This window comes from Oreochromis aureus, linkage group 9 (genome assembly GCF_013358895.1).
Source record: "Oreochromis aureus strain Israel breed Guangdong linkage group 9, ZZ_aureus, whole genome shotgun sequence".
NCBI classification, from domain to species: domain Eukaryota; kingdom Metazoa; phylum Chordata; class Actinopteri; order Cichliformes; family Cichlidae; genus Oreochromis; species Oreochromis aureus.
In genome coordinates, this window is record NC_052950.1 from 26,293,885 (window position 1) to 26,307,303 (window position 13,419).

At 39.7% G+C, this 13,419-nt stretch overlaps 1 protein-coding gene across 1 annotated transcript in view; it reads right to left on the reverse strand.

Annotated features, from left to right (window-relative positions):
* LOC116324436 (collagen alpha-1(XVIII) chain-like) overlaps positions 1 to 12,856 on the reverse strand; it is a 63,510-nt gene extending 50,654 nt beyond the window's left edge. Inside the window, exons 1-2 of the mRNA XM_031745027.2 lie at positions 12,578 to 12,856; positions 12,404 to 12,486 (exon numbers count right to left, since the gene is read on the reverse strand). Coding sequence (XP_031600887.1) covers positions 12,404 to 12,486; positions 12,578 to 12,588 — 94 coding nt within the window. The 5' untranslated portion in view covers positions 12,589 to 12,856. The remainder of the gene's footprint in view (positions 1 to 12,403; positions 12,487 to 12,577) is intronic.
* Positions 12,857 to 13,419: the final 563 nt, after the last annotated feature.

The window sequence follows — 13,419 nt, forward strand, 5'->3', positions numbered from 1 at the left end:
ACTTTATGCTAGCTGCACAGCTGATTTGGATTAAAAATTACAGCATAATAGAATCATCTAGTTAAAAACTATGTAACTTCCTACCAGACAGACCACTAGGTTTGCCTGACAAACCACAGGCACAATTTACCAGCATTTCACTGTTGCAGTTAATTTAAGGCTCTGCTTGCCAGATACATCCTGCTAACAACCATGATTCTTCCAGTAAAACCATTGCCTGTAACTTCCCCACATTCCCAAGTTTCATTGTGCTTTCATGGGTAAAGACGTCACAATGGAAGGAGGTCCATTTGGGCAGACAGATTACTTCATGCCATGACTATTAATGCTGAGTAAACAGAAAAACACAGCTTATTATCTCATTAAAATATGGTGAAAGCAGCTCCAGTATCGATATAAACTGAGTTTACTGCTCTTTAAATTTTTTTTAAATAAAAGCATTAAAAATTATCCAACACGTATTCTGCAAAATGGTGACTCTCCCTAAAAAACCCCCACATTTGGGCGTTGTGGCCCGTTCTGACTTAAAATTGAAGGAAATACAAAAGAAGGTGGTGAAACATCGAGGAAATGGCATTGTTTTGTAGGAACAAAGAACAACATAGTAACTAATGATTGCTTAAATTTATGTGGAACGGCCGGATCTGCTTTGCTGTTTTTCTCCACACTTTGCTATGAGAGGCTGTTGAAATGTTTGGGAGCGACACAATGGAAGGCTTATGGCACGCACAAAACTGGTCTGTCTGACCCGAAATTTGATAAGTAATCTCATGACCCCAATTAAGTTGTCATCTCTGGTTTCTTGTTGATCTAAAAGCCTGGCCAATTATACTTAATAGGTAGACATTTTCAATTAAGTGCAGTGAAAACATCAAGACTGTTCTCTGGGGCTGAACTTGCTCTTGAGTTAGAAACCTTTTTAGAAGATTGATCTGTTTTTCTTTCTACTCTGGTCAAAAGAAGCTGTTGAAAGCTTTAGGGGTCTGGGCACCAGCCTGGGATGTCTGATGTTGCCTGAGGCATTGAGTGATGACAGCATTGTTCAACCAAGACCTGAAGAAGAAGAAAAACAAACGTCTCCAAAGTCACCTAGAGAAGTATTTGAAGTTTCTGTCCAAGCCTATTTGCTACTATATTACAAGCAATGTGACTGTATCCTTGTATTTTACTTCTTGACCTAACACTGAGGATAATCAGAATGTGATAGCAAAGCTAAAAAGCTTTAAGGTTAAATAAAACTACTTTTAGTTAATGAACATATTCATTTTAGCTTTTGGATTGCATTGCTTGACAGCAGAAAATATATTTTGCATTTTCAAACTGGGATGCTACAAGTACGAATAAACGCAATTTTATCAAAAGTGGACAAACACATCTAAAACACATTGGTTGGTGGAGAAATAATCAAACAAACACTTCTCTGCTCAGACTAAAATGGGGTCATCTTAAATGTTTCAGAACTGAGGGCAGCATTGTGCTACAGAATCGTGGGTAATCTAGCAGTGGTGAGGATGACAGAGCACACAGAAATGGAGAACACCCTAGTGCTCGTCGTCATCAACACTCGAGCATTTTGTATGGATAGTTAGAAGCCCCGTGGGAGTATCAGAAAATGTTCTGACCATTTCAGATGTTTTATAATTGCACTTGATTGACAAAAATTGCAGAGAACGCAATAAGTGTGGACACGCCTTGAGCTTAAATGACGCCGGACACAAGAAAAACAAATTCCATCTTTCAATACATTTCAACCAGAGACATACAAAACAAATGTGACTCATTACAAGCCCAAGACTTCAGTCAGAGCTGGAACAACTGAAGAAATCAGATTCTAGATGTTTGACTTGATTTGTATGAGCACACAGGCTTGGAGTTATGTTTACTGCCCTCTAAAGCAGCCCACTTAAAACCCACAACCAAGCTCCAGTCAAACACTTTTTCTTTGTAAATGGTAGTGGAAATGATCCTTAAGCTTGCATATCCATTCTTCATTGTATCTTGCCTGCTCTTAAACCACCTCATATGCTTCAACAAAACAGATTTACTGTCACATATTTATTTATTCATTTATTTTTGATGGAAAATGATGGAAGGTGCTTATGGTTTTAGCGAGGCATGAAAGAAATAGTGTAGCATGTGCACCAACATAGGCACTAGGAGTGCTAATAAGAGCTTAACACCAAGAACAGCAGCAGAGAGCAAACTGCAAACCAAAGTGAGAAACTGACACAGGCCATTTCTTTTATTATTTTTGATAATTGTGTGTTAAAGAAAGCAAATAGACAAATTAACATTAAAGGAGAGAAATGGCATGAAACACTCAAGAAGAGAGGGCCTGAAGCTGAGACAGATGTTTGTTGATGTTTACTTGCCAGTGGTGGTGAGACAATAGAGGTAAATTGATACCAAACCATCAGCTAGGTTTGTGTTGGGATTTTCAGGAAGTGAATCGACAGCGTGCTCGCAAACATCCCAGCTGCAGACCAGCTGAGTGCACACAGACACCGCCGCTAATCCCACCACCCACTGTGAAATAATCGAGATCCTCCCAACAGATTCTCTCCGGGAAATACGTCTTCTACGACTTCTCACCATTGCCTGTGTTTATACTGATCTCACAATGTTACACTTCAGGGTGGCAAAGAGAAACACCCATCCTGCTCTAATTTCAGTGAAATTCATCAAAAAAGGCATCATGCAGGCCTCCTTTTAGGAATCAAGCAGGTGGAGTTTACATGGAGTAAACACAAGAACAAGGCAAAAAAAGTTAAAGCATTCAAAGTTCAGGTTTCTGTGGTGACGAGTTTAAACATGAGAAGTTCTTTGAAGTCTGTTTTTTTTGTTGTGCTGATGACCGCATGCCATCTATCAGCTAGACAGGAGGCAAGAGCCATGGGGGTTCGAGGCTGGGACAGTATACCAGTGCAACAGCTGAACTGTGACTCAGTACACCCTACTTAAAGTCTGCCAAGTGTGAGCAAAGATAAGAAAAATTTAAAAAAACAAAACAAATTGGATTACACAGCCAAACATATGTAGACACCATATGTATACCATACCTCCATCCTGCATAACACAGAGATAACTGATGATTTGGTGTGAAAGAATTCAATAGCTTGCACAAAGCACCACTTCAATCACACACCTTTGGGATGAATTGCAACAGCATCACGCTTTATCGCCCATCATCAAAGGCCAACTTTACTTTTGTTCTTTTGTGTCAGAATGAGAGAGGATCCCTGCAGCCAAAATCCTGCGTGAAGCCTTTGCAGAAGAGTGAAGGTGGTCCCAGCAGCAGATAAATGTCGGTCACTTTGGAGTGAACGGAAACGTACTACCTTTTCAACAATTGCGGATGATTAGTTAAAGATTAGATGTTAAAGTGCCACCTTCAGTCCCCTTGGCTGAAGGAACAAAATAGCTCAGAATGAATGAACAACACATTCTTATCTTCACTAACACCATCATCCTGGTTTAAAGCAGGAAACAAGCTCAAGGGTAAAGGTGGTCTTTTTTTAGAGCAAAGGAAAGGAAAACTGGAAAGGAAAGGATGCCTCATAAATCTATCCTCACTGATGACTGCTCTGTCATTACAAACGCCCTCCTCCTGCAGCACACAGGGTAACAATGTGCTGCATACCTATACAACAACGTGCACTTATACAGACAAGTATGCACTACTAAACAAAAACCCCATAATTTTCTCATTGTTATCCATACAGAAAAAGCACTGTGGTGCATTAATGACACCAGCAACCCTCACATGCAAGCATGTTTTTGAGACACAATGCAGTTGTTCACTCCATGACTTCATCACAGACTCAGATGCTCCTTTGCACTATGACAGGGCATGCCCTCTCGCTCTGTGGTCCCCACACAGCTGAACAGACACCTGCTTGTTTCGACTGTATCTTTCCGGCCTGACGGACAATTTCCATACTGTTAGAAATTCCATGTTTTCACCCATCGGCCTTCTGTAGTGCAAAAGCCAGGAAGCTGGCCTCTCCCAGAAAAATAAACATGCCGATTCAGACCACATTACATTAACATTAATTGGAGTTTTGATTCACCTCTAAGCCCTTCTGACGACAGCCTTTCATCATCCCATTGCCTACAAGAACACGGCAAGACTTACAGGTTTAGATGCTGAGTCATACTTTATACAACATACACAAACACATAATGTATTGTGGTTCAGCAACATATGTTTATAGCTATAACCATATTTAAGTACTGTGATGTTCCAGTACTTACTGCAGAGAAGGCTTTTCTCTCTGGTCTTTGCCATTAAACTGCTCTTCAAGGACAGACAGCAAATGGTCTTTCTCAAAGGTACTTCAATAACAGGGGTTTTCATAAAAGAAGATTTTTACTTAATATTTTTTCAGTTACCTTCCAATCAAAAAATTTGTCCCAGGTGTAGCATCTACAGCAGAAGTGATGTACAACAACTTAAGATTTGGCCACAGTTAAAAAAGTACATTTAACACACTTCTTTGTTGGGTCCTACAGTAGCTACTTTGAGTGCATGTGTGTTCACAGCTTAGACTGTATAAAAAATAGACACAGCCACAGTGACATCTTTGGTCTTGCTGGTTTTTTGAAGCCAGACATTACCATATTGGGGTTTCTTGTGTGATGTCATGTGCACATAGCTTGGTAGTGGTCTAGCAACCAAAGCAATCACAAGGAGGTTTTTGCCATCTGGTTGGGGAATACATGTCTGTGAAGGTTCTCAGTCATCCAGTTGGGGAATACACATTTTCCCTCAATGATTGGCCGTCTGTAGGCCTGGGGCTTTGGAAATTATTTTCCCAGGACTGCCATCAACCTCTAGCAACCAATCACAACCGGTCTGGGAATACTCATTTTTCCCACATGACTGGTGGTTGTCAGCTGGTTAAGGACCAGTCTCTAGGCCTGTGTGACTGGTGTCTTACTCACTTGATCCTACATGGTCAATGTGATTGTCACACATTCAGAATGGCTAACAAGTTAATGTCATCCAGTCCGTGGTCTTATATCTGCAAAACATAAAAAAGGTACAGTTTTTGTACCTCCTTGTTGGCTTCATGGCTACATGTGCCTGTATATTATAGACACAAAAGTCCAAAAGCAGCAAAAGGCTAGAGACCAACAACTAAATTTCAGCTGGTAGGGAAGATACATAGCTAATGTTCATGGTGATACCACTTCTAGCTAGCTATCAACTTTGTTTAGCTGTCTTTTGGTTTATATGCATTTTATCTTCAACATCCAAGATAAATCTGTGCTAAAGTAATACTACAGTAATCTGTAGTATCTGTAGCATAAATAATAGTAAACCTTTCTAAAATAAGTTAAACAGCATGGCAATCATGGTTAAATGCTTCAGTCATAATGTGACTTTGTGCACAACTTGTGTGATCTCAGGCAGCACTATATTGTCAACATTTACCCAGTACACTAGTAGTGTACTACATAGAAGTATATTAATGCAAGTCTCTGATTGAGATATGCTGCCAAAAAAGGGGAATAATGGGAATATATAGCAGTGGTGGGACATTTTGACCCAACAGAGATAGAATTCATACCAAGTGATGCAAAAATTCCAAAAATTCAGCCAAATCTTGAGGAATTTCCCAAACAAAACTGTCAGAATAATTTTGGGCAAAAAATTGTCATGGGATTAATTGTGTGAGCACAAGGACTGTCTGTGGCAGATTTTCATGCACATCTATCTAGAGACTTTACAGAGATTTCACATGGGAAAAGGAAGGACTTTGACCTGCTAGTAGCACTATAAAGACAAACTCCTGGGATTAATAGAATTCATCATTAAGGGAAAAGCTGAACAAAATATCATGGCAAAGTACGGATGTCTTCAATCTGTGTTTCTTTTTTCTCTCTCTCTCTCTCTCTTAAAGGTCATTAAGAAAAAAAATCTATTATATGTAGAATAAGAGTATTGATATTTTCCAGACATAAACAGCAGCGGCAGCCGGTAAAGGAGTCAAAGCGCAGAGCTGTTTGATCCTCTTCATCCAGCGCTAGATTAAAGACCAGGAAAAAGAAAACAGTTGACAACATCCAACAAAGTGCTTGGAGCTCCAGTATTTAGGATAAAGAAAAACCCCTTTGATGGCCAAGGCTTTGATTTAAAGGAGCGACAATGAATGTTCAGATAAGAATTAATGAGAGGTTTAGTAAAGATAAGTTATCTTAGGAATTTGAACTTGCCAACATGCTCCATCAATTTATAAAAAAAAGACTTTAAAAAAAAAGGGAGGTCAAAGTGACATTAGCGATCACACCTTTATCTTCCCACACAGAAACTTGCTTAACACATCCTGTGTTTATTGTCAGGTTTCATGCCTTGAAGACGGTCATCCATCTCATCCCACACAGACTGCCACTTAAAATAGTGGCTTGTTTTGTCCGGGACAAATTTAGCTATTCCTGTTTACCCTCCAGGAGAATGCACGTGTTTTTAGTTAAGGGTTTCTTTTGGATCATTTGCAGAGGCCCCAATACAGGCTGTATTGCAGCTTTCCTCAAAGTGTTATTGTCAGCAGCACACAGCCAGTGTCTTTGTAGCTGCGTTTTCATGGTCTCGTGTTCATTTTGAAAGATTTTTAATGAGAATATTAGAAAAAGAAATCAAAAAAGACAAGATCAAGACCACATGACAATCAGTCACAAGTGATGAATGAAATACAATCCAGATGAAGACAGCAGTTGGTACAGTGGACCAAATATAGAAGTTGGAAGTAAACAGTAATAACCTGGGCTGCAGACACTGCAACAAAAACAAGCCACACTACATCTTGAATCAGTTTGAGCTTGCTGACATATGAAAGTGTAAACAGCCACAAGAATGGTTCAACTCATTTATCTCAAGAAGAGACACATTAGGTCACATATTCTCATGCCTAAATGACTGTAAAAGAGGGTGAATAGGTCCATTTTCCAGTGTCTAGGTGTTTAGGATACCTCCTGGGCGTCTACTAGGTGAGAAGTTTCAGGCATATCCTGCTGGGAGGAAACCCCAAAGTGAAGAAATTGCATCTCTAGGCTGAGCTAGAAATACCTTGAAGACCCCCTGGAAGAGCTGGAGGAGGTGGCTGGAGAAATGGATGTTTGGGTATCTCTGCTTGGACTGCTGCCCCTGTGACTCACACTCAGATAAGTGACAGATGACAAATTGATAGGCTGATACATGTAATAGTTTGCAGAAACAACTTCTAGAAGTGCAGATTTAAAGTGTGAAAAGTACAGAAATTGGTAGGTGACACCACAGTGGCTACAGCCATCTTTAATATGCAGTTTGTGGTTAGATAGGTGTTTTGTCACTAGTGAGCATATTTGGTCTTTTTCATAACCTGCACAACCATGGTGTGAATTCTGTGGATATGCATCTTCTCTTTTTACTCTATAGTACTGGAAACAATGTAATGTTTGCCTTTTATAACAGATTGAAAGGGCTCTCTCAACTGAAAGAAACTAGTTCAGGAATTCTGATGTGATTTGCTAAACTTTTCCTGAGCCAAAACCAAAAGGTATACAAGACGAAGTGCATTAGCAAGCTAAAGCAAACTTTTGATTTGTTATGGTCGTGCTTCCAACAGTTAATTAATTTTCATGTGAGTTGAACATCTCAGAGGAAAACACGTGTCAGTTACGGCACATCATTACAGCATAAAATAGCAAAGGCAGCAATATTTATACTGTGTAACCTCGTACGGCCCATTGGCAAATTTGTCACAGTTTATAAACACGTGGATGTGGTCAAAGAAACAGCTGGCCTCTCTTAACATTCGGTGGTAGTCAGAGTGATATCACTTGATTGTTTCCTTTTTGGTGACAGCTTTTGTGCTCGGACCTCACTGTTGTGATGTTTCCCAAGAAATACAAGCTCAGTATTTTATGAGTTGACTCACTTGTCTGCTATGTCATCTTGTGGATGGAAACTGGACATTTATTATTTTAATAGGAAAATGTTACAGACTTTTAAAGCCCCAAATGTTGTATGCAAGTTTTCTTTTTTTTTTTTTTTTGCTTAGCTATGAAATCACAGTTGGACAGGGCTGACAATCTCCCTATGAAGTAGTTAGAATAACAGTCTTAATCAAAAGCTGACATGTTACCTCTGTTCAAGCCTACAATCCAGATGACCCACATCAAAACTGGAGCCAAACCAGGATCTCATCAAGTCAAACCAAGTCCAAATGGATGTGGAAAGATTACATATTGCTTCCTTATAGTCAGTGTCAGCATGCTGTATTATTAAAACTATGATTAAGTCTGAATCTACAGGTTTTAATGTCATATAATGCAGTGAATTTCACCAGCTACTCATGAAACCAAAGCTTTTGGATTAATAAGAGTTATACTCAGATCTTCCTCTTTTTATTGGCTAATGCAGCATTAATCCAGTGGCTTCCAGCTAAAATTAGGAGCTGGTATTTCCACAAAGATTTATTTCCATTTCCATTGTTTTCATCACACTTGAAGTCTTCATCTGACACTGACAAAGCATGACACCACCCCAGGAAATATATCCAGCACTCTGCAGCTAAGCATCTTTGGTGGTTTAACTCCAAAGTAGTTTTTGGAGAAAGGTTGACATTTCAGTGAGTTAAATCAACTCTTTTATACTTGCGTGACCTATATTGAATCTATCGTTTGGTTCTTTTGCCAGTGGTAATCTTGAGGTCAGAAAAGTCGCTTGGTTTATGGCACACAGATTGTCAGACTGATGCAAGTCTAACCCTCATTACCCTGATGACCTTCACAGAGCAAATATGAGATAAACAGAAAACAGGCCTGTGTTTACTAGGAGAAAAAAAATGCTGTGCTTTGGTGTGAGAATCAATCTCTTTTAAACTGTATGACATTCTGTTTTATTTTGCAACACATTTATATATTTAAACTTGAGGTTTTCTTCTGGCTCAACATTTTCTCATTCAAAACAGCTTCATACAAAAGTCAAATATGGGTCATGTGTGCAAACCACAGTCATTCCCCACCCTATTTTTTCTTATATCGGTAATATACTTCTAACAACACCCTTCAACCTCTCTAAAGACTTGCATCATGACAATAATCTTGTGATAATCATCGCCACCATTGTCCTCATCATAATCACCCTGATCACTATAATTACCTTCAGCACCAAGTTCAGTGTAATCACCGTGACCACATTCTCTTACACTCACATCATCAGCCACATTGTCTTTGCATCCTTCATTGTTCACTGTCCTGGACTTTTATTTTGTTTCAGATAATTAAAACCATTATCATTGGACAATAATTACCATATGGACACCAGCTGGAGAGCTTTGCATGCGTGTACTCATTTTGTCGCATATAAGCCTATGCAAGCATGTGCAAGTGCACATACTGAGTTGCTGCTCAATATATGGAGTTTGTTAAATGCATATGCACTCATTAGTGAAAATTGAAAACAGGGAGTACCCTGGGAGGTATTCATTTATTATTCTTTCGGATATGAAAACAAAAGGGCTATAGACTATAGAACAAGGCTATTTGGATCCTTCTCATCTTGGACCAAAGTGGTTTTACAATTTATTTTTGTCTGTAAAGAGTTTCTTTACTTATTAATGGGATTTTCAAAATGGTGTTCTCAACATATTTAACTTCAAATTTAAAAGAAAATGTATACGTCTACACATTCAACACAATGTCCCATTTTTAAAACCCTGAGCATGTGTGGCCTTCCACATCTTGGGTTTTTGGATCCTTGAAGTGACCACTACAAGTTATCAGCTCATGTCATGAAGCTGCGTTATAGGAAGATTCATCCCACAGGCACATATCAAACATCTTTAACCAGCGATTACCACAATTACCTGCACAGCAATCATTTTGTGAAATCATTGTGCTACAAGAAAGCCTTGAAAGATAACAAAATCTTTAAAAGGCTTTAAAAGAGTGACTATTGTACATTCATCTCTCTCACAAATGTTATGAAAGATGGTAATTAGCGATATATTGTACACTAAAGCTGTTTTATATATAAACTTTTGCTGCAGACCTGGACATGATAACATGGGAGTCTGAAAACTGACTCACTTTTGGGGCTAGCTTAAATTAGCCATTCAAAGAGCTGCAGTTTTTGGCACTGCTATATTGGCTTAACTTTTTAGCCCTGGGGGCTGCCACTTGGTTAGTTCAAATGACTCATGTAACTCTTTAATACATAACTCATTTATTCATTCACTGAGAGACGCTGTAATGTTCCAGTCATGGAATTTCTCTTTGTGTTTCCAGGTTTTAGTTCTGATGCTTCCAGCTAAAAACCATCCTCACACATTAGTAACAGACATAGCTAAGAAAAGCAGTTTGCACTATTTCACACTAAGAGAAAGGATTATATCATTTTCTCCTGTTTGAAATCATGCACAGAAACGTGAATGTTGCCACAGCGACAGCTCTGTTTAAGGATATTTACAACATGCAGCTTGGAAATATGTGTCCCTGGTGCTCTCTCGGGCAAGTGAGCCAGCGTGCGCAAGCACACTCTGCTTTTTTTCCCCTGTCTTGAAAAAGTGAATCATGGCAGAGGATTATAAATATGGCAAACACACAAACAGCCTGAGAATGGAGCCTCTGGCTCACCCAACATCTGCAGGATCTACAGTAGAGGAAACTGGACCATGAAATCACATTTTAGAAAATTTGTTTTAGCGCCACCCACCTCCTCACACACATCAACACCAGTTCAGCTTGGATGCAGAGCACATTTAAAGCTTGTTTTCATTCCCACGCGATTATATTCCATTTATCTCTTAAGAGGACAGGCTTATTAAAAGTGGTCACACTTTTTTAAGCCAGCAGGAGCATAGGTTGTGTTTAATTCCTAATATCATCAAGACCACTAAGCTCCATAAGGGCCACATCAGGTAACGAGACCCTGTAATCATTTAGCTAAGCCTGGACAATGCTGCTTTTGTGACATGAGGGTCTTTGTGGTTTACACAGGTCAAGATATCCTTACAGATAACCGCAAATGCTAATCTGGATTCCAGCACACTGACGAAAGCAGTGATGGTATATTGGCCTGTCTGTCTGAAGCGTAGCATGAAAACTAATAAAGTGAGGCTCTCAGAGATAATTGGCAATGACCGTCATCTATGACATGCACCTTCCAATACTCAGCATTGCATCATTTTCACTCCCTTAATTATGCAGTGCTACTGAGTGCAGAGCTTGTCTGTCAATAAGCACATTGTGAGGTTTTACTGGTATCCAGTTGCAATGGAAAAGAAAATCTGCAAGTCTTCCAGCACTAATTGGAAATATGTTAAAGTGTCCTGAGTGATGTATTAATCACTACAAAGAAAATCTAGGTTTAAGCTGTGAAAACAGTCTCCAGAAACAGCAAAGCACTGCACAGGGGTTCAGAGAAACAAGTCAGCCAAGAAATAACTCAAGAAATAATACGGAACAGAAGCCTAGAGGAATCTCCCTCATTTGCATCAATGCTATAAATTTAAAAGCACTGGTTTGCCAAAGAGTTTGGGAATGCCGGTTTGTGTCCACATCCATCCATCGCACCTCCACCTCATCCTCCCTAAATTTGCATTATAATCAGTGTTGTGTAAGGTGACTCTAGAACCATCCCAAGTGAACTTAGGCACCAGATGTTCTGATGATCAGCTGGTCTGTGATCACATTAACTTCAATTGGTTTTTTATGGATAGGTCTGCAGGTGGGCTGAACTGGCCTAAAATATATCCCAGTAGAGAATAAACTTTAGAAAGTGGTGACAATTATGTCACACCAATGGTAACCCTGTTCTCCTCAGTGTAGGGCAGTATATGTTTCTTCATTAGACATTTAAGGCTCCCTAATGTATCTCCTGCTCAAGTGAACCTGGTCTTATAACACCAATATAAAACATCACCTAGGATGTCAAACTGGGGCCTCATTTTGAACACCACTTCAAAAAACAGGCTCAAATTCTCTCAAGACATCTCCAGGATCTTTGCTAGATTATGCACTTTAATTATCACCAACATGTGAGTAAAGAGCCTAGAAGATTTGTAGTGAAAGGGAGAAACAACAGCCAGAGACTTAAAAGAAATCTTACACTGTCTTTTTAAATGTGGTCAAATATACAACCTTGAAAGCTGAAACATCAACATTTCTATTACTTGAACATTAATTAAATCCAAAATGTCCTAAGCTACTCAGCTAACCACATTATCAACAGAGTAATATTTACACACACTTTTTTAAGTAACAGAAACTCCCTTTCAGGAGTAGAGTGCAACTGCTCCATCATTCATATTCAACAGCTGAAAAACCTCTGAACCAGCAGAAAGTTTCCCAACAGCAGGAAAAAAACTCTTCCAACAAGAAAAAAAACAAAAAAAACAAACAGTCAACAGCCACATACCGTCCAGCAGCTGATAGGCAGACGAGCAATGGCAGCAGAACCGGAGGGCAAGGAGAAATAATCCAAAGAGCCAGGGAGGAATGCTGCACAAAAAACACAACTTAGGAATAAGAAAACTTGCTAAAAGTTCAACAATTCAACTTCTTTACAGAAAACACAGTGGGTTTCATTTACCGTGGAGCCATCTTTAGTGTTGGTGAGTTTAAGTCCACGCTAAAGTTGCCCTGTTTATATGTGGTGCTGATAGAGACGGTGAGAGAGAGAGAGAGAGATGGAGCTCACTCTGCCTCGCTCTCATTCACTCCAAACTAAAAACTGCTCTTTCCTCCTCCTCTCTCTTGCCCCCTGATTCTCTCTCTCTCGCTCGCTCTCTGGTTCTCAGTCAAACAAAGGCAGCTTCAGTGAATCGGGACTCAAGGGGCCCTCGTAAAGCTGAAATCTGACTCCCAGCGTCTCCTCTATGGACCACCGCTTTCTAATCCAGCCCTCCCCTCAGACATCTCAACTCCAGATACAAATTAACACACTCCAGTTAAACCACCCCCCCTCCACCAGAGACACACACCAACTTTTCTCCTGCTCCACCTCATTGGTGTGGTTTCTCTCACTTTCTCAGTGCTTGGGAGCACTTTTCATGTGTGGCCTTGACTTGCTGGGGTAAGACACTGTAACATCTGCAGCATTCAAAGCTTTCTTTAAGCAAGACAAGAAGCTCTGCCAGGGTCAAAGCAAATATTCAGACAGCTTAGACCAGAGCTTACATTATTTGTTGGCATCACTTCAGTGCGTTCTCTTTGTCAGGTTCAGCCCACCAAAAGCAGAATCCCCTAATCCACAGCAGCACCTGAATTATTAGAAGTCTGGTTATCCTTCCAAATAAAAATTGGCATTGAAAAGCATAATTTTTTCTTGTCATTTTGAATTGAATTTAGTTTCTAACATCCATCTTTTATTTTGACTTCCAAATCACTGCTTTGTCCTCCCTAGACACACCTTTTCAGGTCTTCCCGCTGCAG